The sequence below is a fragment of the Mytilus galloprovincialis genome, chromosome 10 (genome assembly GCF_965363235.1).
Source record: "Mytilus galloprovincialis chromosome 10, xbMytGall1.hap1.1, whole genome shotgun sequence".
NCBI lineage: Eukaryota > Metazoa > Mollusca > Bivalvia > Mytilida > Mytilidae > Mytilus > Mytilus galloprovincialis.
The window spans coordinates 3,597,644-3,619,413 of NC_134847.1; the positions used below are offsets into that span (position 1 = coordinate 3,597,644).

At 32.3% G+C, this 21,770-nt stretch overlaps 2 protein-coding genes across 4 annotated transcripts in view; one reads left to right on the forward strand and one right to left on the reverse strand.

Moving 5' to 3' along the window:
* Positions 1 to 2,851, forward strand: part of LOC143049663 (mediator of RNA polymerase II transcription subunit 14-like) — a 58,495-nt gene extending 55,644 nt beyond the window's left edge. For both annotated transcript variants that reach the window (XM_076223303.1, XM_076223304.1), the window contains 2 exons: positions 446 to 574; positions 1,282 to 2,851. In XM_076223303.1, coding sequence (XP_076079418.1) covers positions 446 to 574; positions 1,282 to 1,530 — 378 coding nt within the window. In that variant the 3' untranslated portion in view covers positions 1,531 to 2,851. The remainder of the gene's footprint in view (positions 1 to 445; positions 575 to 1,281) is intronic.
* A 633-nt stretch (positions 2,852 to 3,484) lies between these two features.
* Positions 3,485 to 19,739, reverse strand: LOC143049666 (coiled-coil domain-containing protein 28A-like). Of its 2 annotated transcripts, none has more exons than XM_076223310.1 (6): positions 19,626 to 19,739; positions 11,780 to 11,915; positions 9,779 to 9,919; positions 8,942 to 9,102; positions 8,241 to 8,263; positions 3,485 to 7,625 (listed from the first exon to the last, which is right to left on the reverse strand). In XM_076223310.1, exons 2-6 carry the CDS (start codon positions 11,865 to 11,867, stop codon positions 7,583 to 7,585), a joined length of 456 nt encoding a protein of 151 aa, XP_076079425.1. In that variant the 5' UTR covers positions 11,868 to 11,915; positions 19,626 to 19,739; the 3' UTR covers positions 3,485 to 7,582. The 2 variants fall into 2 exon arrangements, with proteins under 2 accessions (XP_076079425.1, XP_076079424.1); XM_076223309.1 differs by having other exon boundaries at positions 19,616 to 19,734.
* Positions 19,740 to 21,770: the final 2,031 nt, after the last annotated feature.

Sequence of the window (21,770 nt, forward strand, 5' to 3'; positions counted from 1 at the left end):
TTCACTAATATGTTATTTTGCGTTTACCTATTTGTAGCCCATTTCGCTGCTTTTTAATTCTGCAATTTTCAAATTTACTTAATGTAGGGAAATAAGTAAAAATCTAAGTTAATCGATTTATATTAGTGTATTTTACTAAAAATATTTCAACAAAAAACAAACAAATTTAAGTCTCGTTTAAAATCTCTTTGTCAAATTTTGTTGAAGCCTTTCATGTTTGACTGACTGTGAATCTATGATATCATACTGTTTGGGTTATAAAAACTAGAATTTATATTAAAAAAAAAATTGTGTGGATATAAAGGTTAAACTTTTTACTAATATCACTTCATTTTTTTTTTTTATCATCAAATCATTTTGATTGCAATTTACACCTAAAATTGAGAAAAAAATATAATTATATATCAATTATAAATCATAACTAATGTGATTTTTTTTTACTTAGTGCCCTGACAACAGACACAAATGGTCAGTTCAGTGGTGTTTGACCGTTCCTCCTGCCTGTGCATTTGTAGCCCCTGCAGGAACTCCAGCTGTTGTGTTCAAGAAAGCTACAGGAAAAATGTTATTTATGGTTTGTATATATTACTCTAATTCCTAGACGATTTATACTTAACTTGACAGGGTGATAATTTTTTTTTTATCATTTCTTCACTGCAGATATTAGTCAAAATTAGGACTTCATATTTTCTTATGTTTGTTTTCTAGCCTGTAACTTTTGTCGCAGAAAGCTTGACATAGGGATAGGGATCCGGCGTTAGCTAACTTCTTAAAAGCTTTACATATTTGAAGGTGGAAGACCCGGATGCTTCATACTTTTTATATAAAAGCTTTACATCTTTGGAGGTGGAAGACCCGGATGCTTCATACTTTGTATGATTTTACTTTGCTGCAACAAAATTGAATAGGTACTCAGACTCATAATTACAAATGGGGGCATCTATAGTTAAAACATAATTACAAATGGGGGCATCTATAGTTAAAACATAATTACAAATGGGGGCATCTATAGTTAAAACATATTAATTTATAGTGGATTAATAACCAGTTATTGCAACTTATATAAATATCTTTCCACATTGCGGGTGCGACAGATGCTTTGTAGCGGCATTAGTCTGCTCTTTTTCGAAATCTACAAGGGTGTTATATGCAAGAGATATGGCTCTCTCTCAGGCATTTATTGTCCCTTTCTAATGGACTATCATCATATATTGATTTAATCAATTTCCAATTAGTGTAAAAAAAAAAATTTACATAATCATATTTTTGTTTTTATTTTAGCTTCAGTTCACAAAGAATGTACAGCAAGGTGGCATTGAACCACAGACAATATATACTCAGCTGTTATATGATATCAACAAAAATGCCATAGAACAGATGCAAGGACCAAACTCAGCACGTCAACTACATACTCCACAGTACATTGCCATATCTCAGTTATTAAAACGCTTTAGTGAAGCGTATCAGAATTCTCCAGAATGTTTAGTGTTTCCAGCAGTGAGAGAAATCTTACAAAAGTTTGAAAGTTAGATTGAAATGAAGAATAATGATCACTTTTGTAAACTGTATTTGTTAAGATAGAAAAATTGAAATTAAAAATACTGTGTTCATAAATACTGGAAATATTTCTGTTGCAATACCTGGATCAAATCAATGTTTACCTGCATTTCTTATGAAACCATTAATGAAAACAGAATGCACTTCAATACCTAGTGCAATAATATAGATTCCTACACTGAAATAAGTGTATTACGATATTTCTCCACTGGAGACAGTTACATTTTATTATTTAAAGCGCCAAGCTTGCCAAGCATTTTAAATAATTAAAATTTAACTGTCGAGAGTGGAGAAATATTGTTAAGATAAGAAATATCGTAATACACGAGTTATAGTGTCAGAATCTGTTTCCCTGATGATTTTTATGCCCCACCTACAATAGTAGAGGGGCATTATGTTTTCTGGTCTGTGCGTCCGTTCGTCCGTCCGTCTGTTCGTTCGTCGGTCTGTCCCGCTTCAGGTTAAAGTTTTTGGTCAAGGTAGTTTTTGATGAAGTTGAAGTCCAATCAACTTGAAACTTAGTACACATGTTCCTTATGATATGATCTTTCTAATTTTAATGCCAAATTAAAATTTTGACCCCAATTTCACGGTCCACTGAACATAGAAAATGAAAGTGCATGTTTCAGGTTAAAGTTTTTGGTCAAGGTAGTTTTTGATGAAGTTGAAGTCCAATCAACTTGAAACTTAGTACACATGTTCCCTATGGTATTATCTTTCTAATTTTAATGCCTAATTATATTTTTTATCCAATTTCCAATTTCACGGTCCATTGAACATGGAAAATGATAGTGCGAGTGGGGCATCCGTGTACTTTGGACACATTCTTGTTATCCTTCTTTTTCAAAGATTTTTAAACACTTGTGTTCTTTATATACGACGTCACCATAGGAAAATTCAGAAGAAAACAAAACAGTTTGACGTCATAATAAAATTTCTACTAATCATTTGCCGAGAACAGATGTTTCACTAGTTAGGAGAAATATTTTCTTACACTGATCAAGAAATGTGAAAATATCACAAAAATTAGAGAAATATATTTCTCCAATCTCAATTGTTAAATTATAACTTAATGTATTCATAATATGAAAATTATCTTGAGTGGAGAAATTGTTGTAAAATCTATGTAAAAAATAAAACAATAGATCAGATGGAGGAAGGTTCTTTGAAAAATTAGAAATTATGCAACTTCAAAAATTCATAGTTAAAAAAAATCGTTGTTTCTATATTTGTATTTTGTCATTTGAATTTGTCATGTAAACAGTGCTATAAAATAAACTTGTATGATTTTGTATTTATTGTGTTATTTATATGCCTTTAGAATGTTTGATTTGATGTATAAAGACAGATATATACTGTTCTTCAGTTCTAGATGTACTATTCCAATTATAGTGGACCTGCTAATCATTGACTACTATGAATATAGAAATTATTGCAATGTTTATATTATTGAATCCACAGTAATACAAACTTTGTATAAATTTAAAATTCCATGGGAAATAACCTTCAACTTGCTGATCAGGTTTAGCCTGTCACTTTTGCCCTATTTGCTTTAGTTCTTTAGATACAGTGCAGAGGCGGATTTAGGGGGGGGGGCCCCCCTTTTTTGGGAAAAAATTTGGTTGCTTATATAGGGAATCACTGAAGCGTGACTGGAGCGGGCCTCTTCTAAGGCAGTCAGTGGGCCCCCACTTATGAAAATTCCTGGATCTGCCACTGCAGTGTATAAACAATAAACTGCAGTTTTACTCCTTGTCCTATATTGCTACAGAAGCCATGTTTGTTTATGGATTAAATCCAAATCCCTGAATTTTAGGACAACAGGCAGACAATAATGACTGATACAAAGTGATAGCAATAGCTATGAGTGGTGGGTCCTTTGAGGTATGTGAGCTGAGAGTGAAACAAAAGATAATATAACAAAATAAACCTAATGGAATGTTTATTAGAAAATATATTGTGACACTATACATATGTTTGGTACATGTAGAAAAGTTTGATGTTATTCTCTGCTTAAATGTATATTTCAGTCTAAAGCTTCAATGTGTTGATTTTGGCACATGATATGATTCTCTGCATGAGATTTCCAAAATGGTATTTAGATTAAAGTGAAGTAATTACTTTTGATGCACAGAAAAACATTGGCAAAATATAAATTAACCACACATCAATTAAATAGCAACCATTTTTTTTTCTACAGTATTGACAAATCTAGTTTCAGTATGCTACATATAATGGAATTGCACTAATCACAATTAATTTTACATATTTTTTAAAGACCTATTTTAGAGTACATTTACAATTTAATGGTCTTTTAATTGTATGTTGAGACTAAAATTAAAAGTACAGTTCAACCTCAACACTATGTACTTTTTGCCACATAACTAGACCATGTTTTCTCTATTCTTATTCTAAATAAATGGAACTAAAAAAATATCATGACATCTTGTGTGTTTATAATTCCTATGTTGGATGTTGTTTAGAAACATTTCATCATTCCCTCTACTGGTTTTTCTGTCCATGTGCATTTTAAGCGGAACTCCTCCAAGATTGATATCCTTTAAACAGTTGAAAGATATTACCTGCAGATTTGAATCAAGAAATATATTCCAAGTCCAACTTGCCATAGGGAGATAATTAAATTAACTTAACAGATTATCCTTTTTCACTCACCTTCATTTCAAGTTAAAACTTGCTTATAATTAAAAAAAATGTTGTTATTTAAAACAAGTAACAAAAATATGTACAAAAAAAATCAATTGTTTTATTTTTTCCTTACATCTTTTTTTTGGTAAAATGTTAGTCAAAACTTCTTGACTAGAAACACCACTTCTTTAATAATGAGACAAATATTGAAAGACTGATCAAAATATTTAATGGTAACTGCCTCTTAAGACAGGACCCAATTAAATAAATAAGAGAAACCAGATATAAATAGAATGATATGAAATAAAGGATGGTTCACTATCTTAAAAAATCATTAAAACATGAAAGACTTGTGTAAAAAAAATATAACTATTATAAAGTACAAGGAGATTTTCATTTCAACAAAATAAAAATTGATTGGATTTCCTTTATATTGAAGTTTCTTCTTACATTCGTTGAATAAAACATCTGTAGCCTCTCTTTCAGACTAAAAACTGTCAAGAATACAATGCAGTAGTACATGTAGGAGGGATCAGTATGAACATTGCCAAAATTACATATATATATATATATATCTATTACACTGTATTAATAGGGGAAAATCTATTAAAAAAACTAATACATGTACAAAGATAAATATATAAGAAAAGCTCACAAAACATTTACCTGATTGAAGAAACAATAAACAAAATTTGTTTTTGTCGTGGGGATTGATTGATACAAATGGGAGATAACTCATGATTAAAAGAAGAAGAAAAATATTTGATTCTTTGTAAGGTGGGTGTTTCTAAACAAATGAAATATTTCAAGTAATCAGATCTAAAACATAGCAATATAACTATAAAGCAACAAAAAAATAAAAATGCCCTCCACACACTAAATAAGCAAAAGTTTATTCTGATTTGAGCAATGTATTTAAACTGTCATGATTACATTGTGAAGTAAGAGTCAACAGTATTATTAATATCTCATTAAAATTTACATCAACAACCTATCGACAGTTTGATTAAATGTTATAGCAATTATACAAAAAGCATTTAGCTCAATTGCATTACAATCAAATAGAAAATTGACTTTTTATAATACAACTACAAGTTACCATATGTCACATGTGAGGACCCAGATCTAACTTCTTGCCTAAATCGAGGCACAGAACTCTAAAATTTTTCAATTTGAAAACCTGGACTATTTTGAGATGATTTTTCTCCTTGGTCTATTTTAGGGCACATTTCTACTGTAAATCTGCCATATTTATGTGAAAAGTTAAATGTTAATTAATGTCAAGTGAAGTAGAAAACATGAACAGAAAAATATACTGATAATTTCGAAATGAAATGTACTATTTTCACATAAAAAGATATGATTGTCGACTCACATGAAATACATTCATTAAATAAAACTCACTTCTAATAAATAAACAAAAATACAACAAAAATATAAACTATGTCTATAGAAAAACAAGTAAAAAAATGATGATTTCAAAATACAAGTTCCTGTTGGAATTTGTTGATTTTTTTTTTTTTAGAATCTAATGCATTCTGGGTAAAATTTTAATAAGTGTTGACCAAAGGGGCGCACTACGTTTGCACGCATTTGGGGATTAAAATGTTTTACGTTTGCGCGCAGCTTTCGATTACATTTGCTCGCATTCATTTTACAGGTGAACTCAGGTAAAAATATAAATAAAAATTAAATCAAATTGTTATTGACTTTATTTTTTTGTATTTTCATAATAAATATGACTATCAATTATTAATTTTGAAAATGTTTCTTAATTCAAATTATATGTTATTGTTCATATTGAATTATAAACTCCAAGGTACAAACATGGAGTTTCGGCACGTACCGACATGCAAAGTAATGAATTTATCAATACTTTTACCTTTATTAAAGATTAGCTATGTTTTAACATTTTACCATTTTCATCTGTATATATTTCTAGGATTTAGTGCTTGTGGCGTTGTGCATAATAAAATGGACTTATCTTGCTCGAAATCCCTCTTCCACCTCATCGTTGGTGAACAGGGGACTAAGACTAACGGAATGAGTACTTATACTTGTAAATAGTTGAACAAATTATAAATAAACAAGTATTATTACCTGTATTTTACCTAAGTTTACCTGTGAAAAAATGCGCACAATTGTAATCAAAAGCTGCGCGCAAACGTAATGATTTTTGCGTGCAAATGTAATGGTAATGCGCGCAAACGTAATGCACCGAACCAAAGTGTTGTGATTCATGAAAAATGTCCTTAATCCCTGAAATTCAACCAATGATGTGACACTATTTTCATTTTAGGTATGGCAATAAAATTACTCATAGTTCTTTAGATTATGAAATGCCTATGTAATAATAACTGTAGATACATTTATTCATTTTAATGGATACAAGAAAAGTTGCTTTTTCCTGGAATTTGTTGTGTTGGAAAATTATGTATTTTATCTATTTAAACAAAACTTGTATTTTTAGATGGACCCTATGATATACCTGTGATTGAAAGTTGTAACAAATACTGAGATCAATATTGTTGATTATATAACTTTAGTGGAATATACATACAAAACATTTCAACATTATGTGCAGATGGAACTTTTTTTTTATAAATTCTGATTATGGATGCTTAACTGTTTACATAATAAAATATTTCATTACACATTCAATTACAATTATGAATAAATTCATTCTGACATTAAATTTGATCCATTTAAAAACTAGGTTTTTTTTAACAAATTTCCATACCTGCCACTTTACACAATTTTGGCATTGAATACACAAATTATTCACTTATCCTGCAGAGTTACTCAGTATGGTCAAAATCCTCAAAAGTAAAAAAAATAAAATAAATGTTTTTGAAAAAATGGACATATTGATTCCGTTATTTTGGTGAAATGATTGTATTCTTAAAGATATTTTATTTTGTAGTTTTGCTAAAATCAAAATACAAGCTTACAGAAAATTTGAATTGAGTAAACCACATCATTTAATACAAATTAAATATTTTGTGGGTTGGCGTAAAAACAGCAAATATCACCCTTAGTCTTTTGTAAGTCACATTTATATAGATATAAGAAGGTGTGGTATGAGTGCCAATGAGACAACTATCTCATCCAAGTCACAATTTGTAAAAGAAAACCATTATTTAACCATCTAATAAACTATCTCAACATTATTTAGTCATGAAATCTATGAAAATTGATATCCAACAAAAAATTATGAATACTCAATAGTTTAAAACAGTCTACAATTGGTCACAAAATTACAATACAAAATATCACACATGATTTCTGAAGTCTTTCAACTTTCTGTTTAACTTATCACTGGAATGGGTCAAATTTTCTGGCTAACTTGTCATCAGAAACAAGTCAATCTTTCTTCTTATCATCTCTTCTGTGGACTGTAGTCTGTCTTGTGTAATTTTTGTCTGTGTTTAAGTTAAGGAAAGACAAGAAAGAATAACAAAAATATGCAATACAATCTGAACACAACTTGTACAAAAAAGGGGTTGCAGGAGGCAGTCTCTTACCAAGAAAAGAAATACCATATCATGAATTCCATGATAATATAGTGTTGGTTCCTGAAAAAAAATAAAAGTCTTCAACAATAAGAGAGATGTCTTGGACAAAGTCATTAGTTCATTCAATTAGACTTAACTTAGACTAAAAACATATAACATTGCAGCTGCTTCAGATAAAAATCAACCTTATGCAAGTGCACTTGTATACAACTTTGAAACAAAAGATTTGGACTGATTTGTACTTATAACAACTAAATGTTCAATAATCAGTTACAGACTTTGTATAGAGATTTTTTCCACTTGAATATGGAAAACAGATGTACTCATTGATATAGGCCTAGGTAAGGTGGATTAATATCTGACACATCTCATTTCTCCTAAAATAAGTCAAAAACATTTGTTTGCCAAATTGAGATGTTAATAGATTGAAGTCAGATATTTCATCTTGTATCAAGTTACCTTTACAGGGGAATGTTCTCAACGAATCAAATTCCAAACATTGGTGTCCATACAAAAGGATACATTGAAGAACTGATGGAATGAAGCTGAAAAAAACAAATTAAAAGATAAACATTTTAAAACTATATAAACATAGCATCTGCAGAATCACTTCTCAAGAAAATATACTTGTATGTTTTACTTTAAAGATGCTATAATCTTCATTAAATTTTTATGTGACTGTCATACAAAAGACAGATTTTTAGCTAGCTATAAATAGATATAAGAAGATCTGGTATGAGAACCAACGAAACAACTCTCTATCCAAGCCACAATGATTTGATTTGATTGATTGATTGTTTGTGTTTAACACCACTATCAGCACTATTGGCTACATCATAATATTGGTGGAGGAGTGCCTAGAGAGAACCACCTAGTCTTGGCAGGAAAACTGGCAATTAGTCAATTACGATTCATTGTCAAAAGCACTGGTTATGGTGAGGTTAGAATTCACAACCTCAGTGTTGATAGGCCAGTGTCACAGTAGATGATTGATCAACTTAGACCATTCAGCCAACACAGCCTCCAATGACTTGAAGTCAGAGGTCTTGGAACATGTTGACTTTTAAAGTTTTGGCATGACATTAAATAATATAAATTTGGATTATGATTTGATAATTTTTGGACAGTTATTGATTGGTTTAGATTCTGTTTTTTTTATTTAAACCTGATCAATAAGTATTAACAGTTTTTGATTGGCTGAGATTTAAGCCTATTATTTTTACCTGATCAATAAGTCTGGACAGTTTTGAATTTGCCGAAATTCTAGCCTTTTCATCATTTCCTCTCTGTAAGTCTTGATGAATATCTAATTCGAAATGAAGTCGTGCTAAACATTCTTGTTGCTCTCGTATCATATCCATCTGCTGAAATGTTGAACCACCACCTAAAAAGTTAAATCTAAAATGTTAGTGATTTAAATTCTGGAAGTCAGAATTGTTGTTTAAATCAAACATATTTTTTTAACAATAAACAAGAATGTGTCCCCAGTACATGGGTGCCCCATCTGCACTATCATTTTCTATGTTCAGTGGACCGTGAAAATAGGATAAAATCTCTAATTTGGCATTAAAATTAGAAAGATCATATCAGAGAAAACATGTTTACTAAGTTTCAAGTTGATTAGACTTCAACTTCATCAAAAACTACCTCGACCAAAAACTTTAACCTGAAGCAGGACGAACAAACGGACAGACAAATAAACGAAACCAACGGACGCACAGACCAGAAAACATAATGCCCATAAATTGGGCATAATAAAAGTATTACATGTATTTGATGTAATAATTAAAGACATATAAATGGCAATACAATGTAGTAATTTTGTGAACTGTTGAATCAATTTTTTTGGGACAAAAAAAAATAAAATTTAAAGTATTCACGATACTAACATTTTTGTGGTTATGCTGAAGTCTGCATATAAGCCATTAGAAAATTTGTAATTGGATATACCTTTGAATTCATGGTTGAACAGTGCACTCACAAAAATTGGTATACCACAAAAAATAATAAAACACTATATAAAACATTTCATTCCAAGCTGTATGTTTTTTAAATCCTACCAAAAGCTTGTAATTTGCCTGAATGGAAATCCTCCAGTAATTGTAAGAGTCCTTGTTCCATGGCGCGGACGTCTGCCACATCTGTCAGAAAGGAATGTTCTTTACATGGTCTACTACAGGCTTGTCTTCTCTCCTTCTTACCTACCACAAAAAGAAACAAAATGACATCAGAATATTTCTTTCAAAATGCTTGGTGAACTTCAAACTAAACCATTGCAATGTTTAAGCAAAGAAAACATATTATATTATTTCTGACAAGGGCAGATTTTGTGGTGTAACATAATAAAAAGTCTATCCATATAAATTTTGCAAAGAATTTTGCTCAACTGTTGTAAGGTGCCATCTTAAACTTACAGTGAGGTGATTTTTTTTTCTCTGTGCTAAACTCCTATTATGTTAAGCAAAGGAACATAAAAAATTTGATTCAAACAGGGAAATTATTTGTTAACATGTACAGTTCACTTAATTGCTATATATGTATTGTGAATTTCTCACAATACAGTGGCATCGTTCAAACAGTAATACAAACAGTTTCTTTAGCATTTATAACATCCTTCTATATAATATCAGTAAACAAGAATGTGTCCATAGTACACGGAAGCCCCATCCGCAATATAATTTTCTATGTTCAGTGGACCTTGAAAATGAGGTAAAATCTCTAATTGACACTAAAACTAGAAAGATCAAATCATAGGGAACATGTGTACTAAGTTTCAAGTTGATTGGACTTCAACTTCATCAAAAAATACCTTGACCAAAAACTCGAAACCTGAAGCAGGACAGACAGACAGACGAATAAACAAGCAAATGGACGGATGAACAAACGGACACACAGACCAGAAAAACATAATGCCCCTCTACTATCGTAGGTGGGGCATAAAAATGAAAATAAGACGTTATAAATTTCATAAGTCCTAAGCATAATTTGTTCTTGATTTAACATCATCAGGAATGCTCAAAGCTGAATATTTGAAAGCCAAGGAAAGTATAAAAATCAAATCAAAAGGACCTAATTATAAAGTAATAATAAATAGCCAAATCCTTCTTAGGCAAACTTTGCCTGAGGGAGTTGAAACCTTAAGTTACTTAACAGTCATTTATTGTTTTTATTGATCTGTAAAGAAATGAAGGACATAAATACTTTTTACTAGAGAACTGGATTATTTTTATATTCTTAATTAATTGTAATAATCTTTGGTATTCACGGAAAACTGATAAAACAAATAAGTTTTTTTACGTATGAATTTTTACTGCTACTTCTAAGCCATTCATTTATCAAAGTTGTTTTGTAATGATTAATTGTCATGGCCAATAGGATTTTATAAATCTCATAGATCAGTGTCTATTTATTGTACATTGTATTGTGAATACAATCCACTTTAATTACATATAACCATGAACAGAAAAATTCTAATATCAAAAGCTTGGAAAAAATTAGTAAACTGCTGAATCAATATTTATAACAAGAATGTGTCGCCAGTACACAGATGCCCCATCCACACTATCATTTTCTATGTTCAGTGGACCGTGAAAATGGGGGCAAATCTCTTATTTGGCATTAAAATTAGAAAGATCATATCATAGGGAACATGTGTACTAAGTTTCAAGTTGATTGGACTTCAACTTAATCAAAAACTACCATGACCAAAAACTTTAACCAAAACTTTAACTTGAAGTGGGACGAACGGATGGACGAACGTAGGAGTAGGCTTCCCTTTGATTCCAAAACAAAATTTGTCAACAAACTAGAGGCTCCAAGAAGCCTGTGTAGCTCACCTGATAATTTTATTTACAATTGATGCATGAAATAATGCAACTGTTATACTTTTGGTTCCGTTTCAGAGATATAAGCCCAAAACTGCATTTTACCACTATGTACTATTTTTAGCCATGTCATCCATCTTGATTCTTTCAATATTGTTTATTCAGTTTACTCAATTCCTTATCATTTATCAAACATCTCCATTAGTTTTTATATAATAACTATAACCTGTGATTTACCAGATTTTGATGCCTTCCTCTCTGGAATGGGTTTAGGCGCAGGGAACGTCTCATCCTTCCTCCTGTAATTAACAGGATCTGTATCCATGGTAACAGAGAACCAAGTCTTCAAATATTCTTGTCCAATTGAAGGATTCTGAAAAAAGAAGAATATTTATTATGAAAATAACACTTTAAAAAATTTCCTGTGTCCAAAGCTGTATTTTTGTAATTTTCATCAGAGATGCTCAAACTCCAAAAAATAGAATGCCAAGAATGTAAGAGAACCTAAACACATATATAGCTATATTACCAAAAGGTTAATGGTTTTAACTAGCCATTTTTTGGGGCCCTTTATACATGTTATAGCTTGTTGTTTGGTGTGAGCCAAGGCTCTATGCTAAAGACCGTACTTAGACCTATAATGGTTTGCTTTTGTAGATTGTGACATGGATAGAGAGTCGTCTCATTGGCACTCATACCATATCTTTTTATCTCTATAGGCATGTAAAATGAAGAGCCAAATCTATCAAAGGTCAATTTAGACTATAAAATAATCTACCAAAAGTTAACTTTGCCTAAGGGATTCGGTAATCTACCAAAAGTAAACTTTGTCTAAGAGATTCGGTAATCTACCAAAAGTTAACTTTGCCTAAGGGATTTGGTAATCTATAAACGGTCAACTTTGCCTAAGGGATTTGGTAATCTATAAACGGTCAACTTTGCCTAAGGGATTCGGTAATCTACCAACGGTCAACTTTACCTAAGGGATTCGGTAATCTACCAACGGTCAACTTTACCTATGTAGATAGTTTTGTAATCATATAAATTCAAATATTTCAAATGACAAGTTGCATTTTTTTCAATCTCTTTTTCACCTCACAATTTTCTGTATTCTTGTTAATTTCATTATCTAATCAAGCTATTTGGCATTTAACATTATTTTCCTAAACCATTTATAAACATACACTCACACCACATCTTCCAATATCTATATATAAGTTTCTACAAATGAGGAGAAACATTTTACTACAAACAGTGTTTTTCTCCTTTCCATCAAGCAGAGAACAGGTTGTTGCTAAATAATATACTTTACATAAATCTGAATTTCAACTATAAACCATTTAAGCTTAAATACATTACTAATTACAAACAGTGACAAAAGAAAATATTATGAAAGTATACATATATGTTATATCTGAACTCTCCAGTTAAATATTTTTCTCCATTTACAAAATTACACCAGACAAATTAAATGTAAAATAAACTCACCATTTCTTATTGTTAGTTGTAGAAACAGAAGTTATTATTAGAACATATGAGGAGAAATCAATACTATTACATCAAGAGTCATCATCAAATGTCAATTTCAAAACGCAGGAAAATCTAATTAATTATTCATGACTGGAATTATTTTACTAAGAACAGGATTTTCTTTATATGAGAAAGACATTATTTATCTATTTAATATCCATAGCTCAGGTTAAGACTAATTAATACTTCATTGGTCCTAAGAATCACAAATTACAGCAGTTTTCTACCAATAATTAAAGTGCTGAAGGACACATATCAATTACTGTATGACTAAGGGCACTGTAGGTCAGTGCCAGAATAACTGGGAAGGATGGGTGCCAGGGAACCTTATGGAGCATCATATATATATATTTATGCATGAACTTTTTACATGTATCATTCCAAACTTTGCATGACTTGTTCCCCCCTGTTTTCAAAGCTTTTTGTTATGTTTAAAGTTCATGTATCTATCTTCCTGTATACAACAGAAATGCAGTGGACAGGGCTATAAGGACAAAGGGGCACTTATAAAAAAAACAGGGTGAATTCTGGAAAATTTGTGATAATTGCTTCACTCCTCTGGTCCCTGGACACTTGTGTCAGGTACTTCACTCCTCTGGTCCCTGGACACTTGTGTCAGGTACTTCACTCCTCTGGTCCCTAGACACTTGTGTCAAGTACTTCACTCCTCTTGACCCTGAACACTTTGAGTCAATTGCTACACTCCTCGGTTCCCTGGCAAATTTGTGATAATTGCTTACTTCCTCTGTTTCCTGGACACTTTGTGTCAATTGCTCAAACCTCTGTTTCCTGGACACTTTGTGTCAATTGCTCAAACCTCTGTTTCCTGGACACTTTGTGTCAATTGCTCAAACCTCTGTTTCCTGGACACTTTGTGTCAAATGCTCAAACCTCTGTTTCCTGGACACTTTGTGTCAAATGCTCAAACCTCTGTTTCTTGGACACTCAGGGTCAATTGCTCAAACCTCTGTTTCCTGGACACTAAAAGAGGGACGAAAGATACCAAAGGGACAGTCAAACTCATAAATCTAAAACAAACTGACAACGCCATGGCTAAAAATGAAAAAGACAAACAGAAAAACAATAGTACACATGACACAACATAGAAAACTAAAGAATAAACAACACGAACCCCACCAAAAACTAGGGGTGATCTCAGGTGCTCCGGAAGAGTAAGCAGATCCTGCTCAACATGTGGCACCCGTCGTGTTGCTTATGTGATTACAAATCCGGTCAATAGTCTAATTCCAGTGGTCTCGTTAGCCCAAAATAGAAGGGCGCCGCGCCCTAGGTGCCCTCAGCCGCGCCCTGTGTGCCCTCGGTCGCGCCCTTCTGCCCTGACGCCGTTTTCCAAAAAACCCTTGTGCCGTTTTGGTAAAATTGCCTTTGTTTCATCGATTTCTTATCAGAAGTTAAATTACAAATATGACACCTGGTGATTGCCCCCAGGTTATGAGGTTTATTATGTCATTACAATCAATTATTGTGGATAAGACTTCAAAGGTGTTAATTAATAGGTAATTTAATTAAGACAATGTATCGTCTTGGTACCTGTTTTGACGCGGACCAGAAATGACGCACCAATTTAGTTTTGGGTTTTATATTTCTAAACAAAAGATGTGACGTCATCGATAATTACTATTCATAACATGATGGTGAAGGTCATATGACTACAACATAGATGCCTCAAACTCTGTCCAGAAATGTTATTATTGCTTGAATTAGTAAAGATAATGCAATTTCTGCCATTTTATTAAGGTCAAAAACAGTCTACCCTTCCCAGAATGATTATCAGTCCTAAATCCACTTTGGCCGGCAAAAGTATGTATGCACATGCTGCCCCAGTTTGTGTTTTTCAAATCATATGACTGTCATGTGACATGGTTTTACATTTAAGCGGGAATCACTGTAGAACAAATGATCGTCGCTTATATAATTTTCTATTGTTTATCGATTTTTTTCATTCATTGTACGAAGTATACATTGATAAATGTTTTAATGTCAATGTTGTTTTATGAATGCAATTACTTCTTATTTTCAAGTATATGGAATATATATGTCACTTTGATAAATTTTGAACAATTTTATATAAAATTTGAAATAAAATATAGGTTACAATTAAATTAATGAAAAAAATTGTGTTGCTATCAACATGATCATAAAAGTGACTGTAAATGTCAAAATTTGTTATTAAAATTAAATTTGTTGAATAGTGTTAACTTTAAATTATCCGGATTGAAGCAATTTTTCGAACATCAGGTACACTGCAAGTGGTTTTTACTGGTTTGTTTATAGTGCGTCATTACTGGTACCCATCATAAGTTGACAGTCCGTTTGTAATGTTAGCAAACATGATTTTTATTGCTTTTACTGTTTCAAAAATCAACTGTTTAATGATTGAAATACATTAACAAGTGATCAATCTTTCATTCTATTCCGTGTTTCTTTTTCTTTTAAATGGTAGATTAAATGCAGAGACAAACACAACGTTAGGTGCGTCATTACTGGTTCCTCGGGGATACCTTTTTGTCATAAATATGATGAATGTGTCGGCATTTTCTTTCGATCTTCAAGTCACAATGAAAGAGTGTGAGAATGAAGACTTTCATGAATTTAGAATTGAATTGAAGTAATCAAAATAAAACTCGTACATCTCAACTTGTGAGCGACAAGCAGACGTAAACATGGAAATTAATTTTGGAGTTATTTCCCCTGAAAATGGTTATTACAAAATTGTGCTCCTAAAATATTATCTAGCACTAAAAATAGGAAAAAATAACCAATTGAATACAAAATTATATAAGAATGTTACCTTAAGGATATTAACTGTCTTTGAACATACAAAAAAAAATATATTGCAATTTATTTTTGATAATCATACTTTTGGCAATCCATGTTTTATACATTGTCAATAACGAAATATGAATTGTCAATTTGATTGAAAGATGTCCAACCTGTCATCTTACTAAAATGGAAGTGTGCAGTAATACTCTCATCACAAATCATCTTAATTAAGCTACACTAAATAATATATTCTTAAACACGAACAATGAAAACAGGTTTTAAGGGCCAAGCTCTAGATGACATTTTGAAATACAACTACTCTGTCATGTACATGTATGGTAAACTATGAGATGTTTACTTTATGTTCTTTCTTTTGGAAGCAGAGGGGGTGGGGAGAATAGTAAGTTTATTTTGCCTCTTTTGGTTAATAGTATGAATGTGTATTGCTGTGTATTAATATGAACATGATATAGTATGAATGACTTTTCTTATGCAAATTTTATAGAATAAATAATCAAAACAACAACTTTATAAATGCATCTTTATTAACAATATATACAGTAAAAAAAATATGTGAACTCGTGATACACGCAGGGACGTAGACAAAAAAATGAGCAGTGCCTTCTCCTATCATAAAAAGTTCCCTGCCCTCCACTGGCACCCTGCCCCTTTTGAATTCTAGCTAGAGCACTGAATTCGGTAGGTCACATTCATGAAAGGGAAGGGGATTGTAGTTACGACGTAAGGAACATATCTGATAAGGGTCAATTGCTCAAACCTCTGTTTCCTTGACGCTCAGGGTCAATTGCTCAAACCTCTGTTTCCTGGACACTTTGTGTCAATTGCTCCTTTCCTCTATTCTTTGGAGCCTTTGTGTCCATTGCTCCACTCCTCTGTTCCCTTGACACCAAACTTCACTCCTCTGTTCCTTTAACACTTTGTGTCAATTGCTCCACTCCTCTGTTCCCTTGACACCAAACTTCACTCCTCTGTTCCTTTAACACTTTGTGTCAATCGCTCCACTCCTCTGTTCCCTTGACACCAAACTTCACTCCTCTGTTCCTTTAACACTTTGTGTCAATCGCTCCACTCCTCTGTTCCCTTGACACCAAACTTCACTCCTCTGTTCCTTTAACACTTTGTGTCAATGGTCCCACTCCTCTATACCCTTGACACTTTGTATCATTTGCTTCAATCGTCTGATTTCTGGACATGTTGTGTCAATTGTTCTACTTGTCTATTCCCTTGACTCTTTGTGTCAATCCCGTCACTCCTCTGTTCTTTGGAAACTTTTAGTTATGTCAATTGCAACAGTCCTCTGGCCCCTGGACACTTTGTGTCATTTGCTTCACTCTTCTGTTCCCTTGACACTTTGTGTCAATTACGTCACTCCTGTTTCCAGGACACTTTGTGTCAATTGTTCTACTTGTCTGTTCCCTTGACACTTAGTGTCAATTACCTGACTCCTCTGTTCCCTGGACACTTAGTGTCAATTACTTGACTCCTCTGTTCCCTGGACACTTAGTGTCAATTACTTGACTCCTCTGTTCCCTGGACACTTAGTGTCAATTACTTGACTCCTCTGTTCCTTGGACACTTTGTGTCAATTACTTGACTCCTCTGTTCCCTGGACACTTTGTGTCAATTGTTGTATTTGTCTGTTCCCTGGACACTTAGTGTCAATTGTTCTACTAGTCTGTTCCCTGGACACTTTGTGTCAATTGCTCCACTCCTCTGTTCCCTTGACACTTTGTGTCAGTTGTTCTACTTGTCTGTTCCCTTGACTCTTTGTGTCAATCCCGTCACTCCTCTGTTCTTTGGACACTTTATGTCAATTGCTACAGTCCTCTGGCCCCTGGACACTTTGTGTCAATTACTCCACTCCTCTGTTCCCTGGACACTGTGTCATTTGCTTCACTCTTCTGTTCCCTTGCGATTTGTGTCAATTATGTCACTCCTGTTTCCAGGACACTTTGTGTCAATTGTTCTACTTGTCTGTTCCCTTGACACGTAGTGTCAATTACTTGACTCCTCTGTTCCCTGGACACTTTGTGTCAATTGCTCCGTTCCTCTGTTCCCTTGACACTTTGTGTCAATTGTTCTACTTGTCTGTTCCCTTGACACGTAGTGTCAATTACTTGACTCCTCTGTTCCCTGGACACTTTGTGTCAATTACTCAACTCCTGTTTCCAGGACACTTTGTGTCAATTGTTCTACTTGTCTGTTCCCTTGTTTAAATGGAATTTTCAAAAAGTGTCCGATGATAGACGACAAAAGGTAAGTGAAGTATTAGAGTACCGGTTAAAGAACTATTTTAAATCGATACGAAAATGAGTGTTATTGTTGAATTGCAGGTTCAACATATTTTGAAATATGAAGTTATTTTCCGTGATAACTTTAAATTTGAATGTCATGGCGATTTTATGTTTTGTTAGTTCATACACAGAATATCTAAATAAATATTTACAGTCCACTGAAACCTATAAAATTTAACTCATCATAATGACTTGATTAATCAAATTATTAGTCTATAATTGGTTTTTTTATTCAACAATTGTCTGGCGATTGTGAACAAGGTAATGCCACTTGTAATCACTTAATTAAATCAAATCCTGATTAATTAAAGTTACGTAATCAACAACGTCTTTATAGATCGATCTTCTGGTTCAGGTTGGTGTATATAATAATAGTTAATTGTATTTTTTTTCAGGTAACATCACAGGCTTCTATAACATTTGTTTTTTGGGGTTTTTTTTGTAATATAAACAAGGTCTTTACAGTTTGATATTTTGTTTGGTGTATATAATAATAATTTATTATTTTTTTAATATTGAATATAGTCAATTAGACTGTTGGTTTTCCCTTTAGTTGTGTGTAGAAAAAAAAAACCAAGTTATATGAGTATCCATTATTCTTAATTGCAAGAAAATAACAAAACAATGACACTGAATGCACGTTTTCACTCTCTAAAATATTTTATCAGCACTACTAAAATATAACAATAAAATCATACATACTAACAAACACACTATCTCTGACACTCACATAAATATATATAACTTTTAAAACATTTACACTTACAGTCATGACAGTTTTACACTGTCACTTACTTAAAGGGGTCACACTTGCAACACTACAATAACTACCTGTGAACGTTGGTACTTTGTGCGCTGCCAACGGGCAAGACTCAGCTTGGAGATCGGCTTGTACCGCTGTGTATGTAACTATTTGTTATAACACAAGATGAAAGACTTGTTAGCATCAAAGTCAATCGAAAGAAAATGCTAATTACTGCTGATTAATGTTGCTGTCTGAATTGTTTTAATATAATTATACCCAATACTCTTAAAAACTTGTAATAAAAACATAATCAACCTAGTTTGTTCATGTTGTTTTATACTCATCTGAGGGGCTGGATCGACGTGGGGCGGATCGACTTTGGCCGTATCAACGTTGGCCGGATCGACCCGAAACCCTTTGAGGTCCCAAACACTTGTACATGTTGTAATTTTGATGTCTGAGTGACGTGGCATGCAAAATCTGTATTTTTAGGTTAAAATACACTATACAGCCATTTTAGTCCATAATGTTATGATGAACTTTAAATTATATAAAAAATCGTAAAGGGACTAAAAAAAGAAGAATTTTGTGTTGGGGCCCTGATTTTCAACACCTGAGATTGAATAAAAATAGTCAAGAAAAAAAAACTGTCTTTGAATAGACATGACAAGAGACATATATATAAAACACAGCGAGTACCAGAACTTACATATCAAATATATGAATATCAACAAAACAACTGAAAGCAAAATCCGGAAACGCTTCTTTGTTCTTTAAAATGAAGATTTAATGTTCAATCTAGGCAACATAGACTGTCGAGAAACGGGAATCGAATCGAATTAAATCGAAACGAAACGAATTATATCGAAATGAAACGGAATGGAAAATGAAGAAACGAAACACAACTCAATCAAAACGATGCATTATTTTTTAAGCCCAATAGCACTGTTAAAGAATACGAATTCATGTGTCAGTGATTCTTTGAAAAAGGTTCACATTTTTGTTATAAGTCTTAGAATAAATAAGAAGATGTGGTATGAGTGCAAATGAAGAAACGAAATACAACTATATCAAAGCGATATATAACTATGATTTTTAAGCCTAATAGCACTTTTAAAGAATCCGAATTCATGTGTCATTGATTCCTTGAAAAAACTTCACATTTTTGTTATAAGTCTTAGAATGAATAGGAAGATGTGGTATGCGTGCTAATGAGACAACTCAGTCTCAACTTGCCAAGCACCAATGTAAATAAAATTATCAATTATAGATTACAGTACGGCCTTAAACACGGAGCCGTGGATTTTCAATGTGACAGTCCAGCAATAAATTAAGAGTCCAAAATGACAAGTGTAAAACAATTGTGAAAGGAGAACCAACGATCTTTTAAAGAGCGTTTTTCAATAAAGGTGTGATTTTCAGACATAAAAAATGAAAAAAATCAACTTGTCTAAAATTGTATTTCAAGACTTATTTTTGAATACTTCTATTTTAAGAATGCACTTTTCATTCACAAACAGTTGTATAATTATTATACACCTGTTTGTGAATGAGAAGTGCATTCTTAATTACTCTTCAAAATGATTTTTTTTCTTCATAATTTATATACTGTTTCGTAGTGGACAAATGTCCACTACTAAACTGCTTTTTAACGCACATCTTACAGCATTATAATGTCTCCTATTGACACTCCAGTTTGTTTTATTTTACATAATGGAAAGATCTCATTGTTTTATAATTATGAATTGGAGAACCATTTTTATCGATAAAGGTTAGACAGTACTTCACAGTTGAAGGTACAACTCATGTTATGTAGTGGACATTTAATTTGATGACCTCGTAACGATTGACGGAAACAGTTTCGTAGTGGACAAAAAGACCTTATTCTATGTTGATAAAATATATTGAAAATAACATGAAACTAACCCTTGTTATTTGATTTGCACGATTATAATTGAAAATAGAGTAAAAAACGACTGCATGAAACGTTTTTCTCCCAAACTTGTTTCGTAGCAGACCGTTACGTAGAGGACATATTCACATGTTCCATCCCCACCCCCAGTAATCCCGATATTGCAACAACAAGTGATTCTTTTCATCAAAGCACATTCTAAACTGTACACTGATATTTTTTTCATAATTTTAAAGTCAGATACTGAAGGAAACCCGTTTCTTAGAGATCGAACATAAAAAAAAATACGGTATCACTTTGGTCAATATAATGCGCTCAATTTTTTTTACCAACAATTTAACTGCCGTTATAAAAACAAAACAAAACTTCTTTTTATACCCTTATATTTATATCCAGTGCATTTCTTGCAAACATTGATTATATAATACTATTTATTCGCCAAATATTATATAACACAGAATTTACAAATAATTTAACAAAAAACTGTTACAGCTTGTGTTTAACGTTAAAATTAAAAAATCCGAACTTTGAGCAAATATATAAAATTTGGACCCCATTTTACTCAAAGAGTAGCACATGAAGGGTATATTTTTTATTATTTATTTGATTTAATCAGGCAAAAATAGCCTACTAGGTCAGGAAAACTTGAATATGGGACCAAAACTATCGTATGCCCTTAAGATATTTTTTTATAGGGGCCGGTACATAGACAATTTACTATTTTTGCCGGAGCCGCCAAAATAACCACTGCCTATTATTTATATATATCTATTGGACCAAAAACTATACGAGTTGTGTTCATATATTTTATGAAAGTATGATACTAAACCCCTAACTGGGGCGATTGTGTTTGATTTTCATAGGACGGAGACATAACCTTGATTTCAATCAGTTAAATTGAGGACTTGAGCTGGCATGTCAGTAACTGCTAGTAGTCCTTTG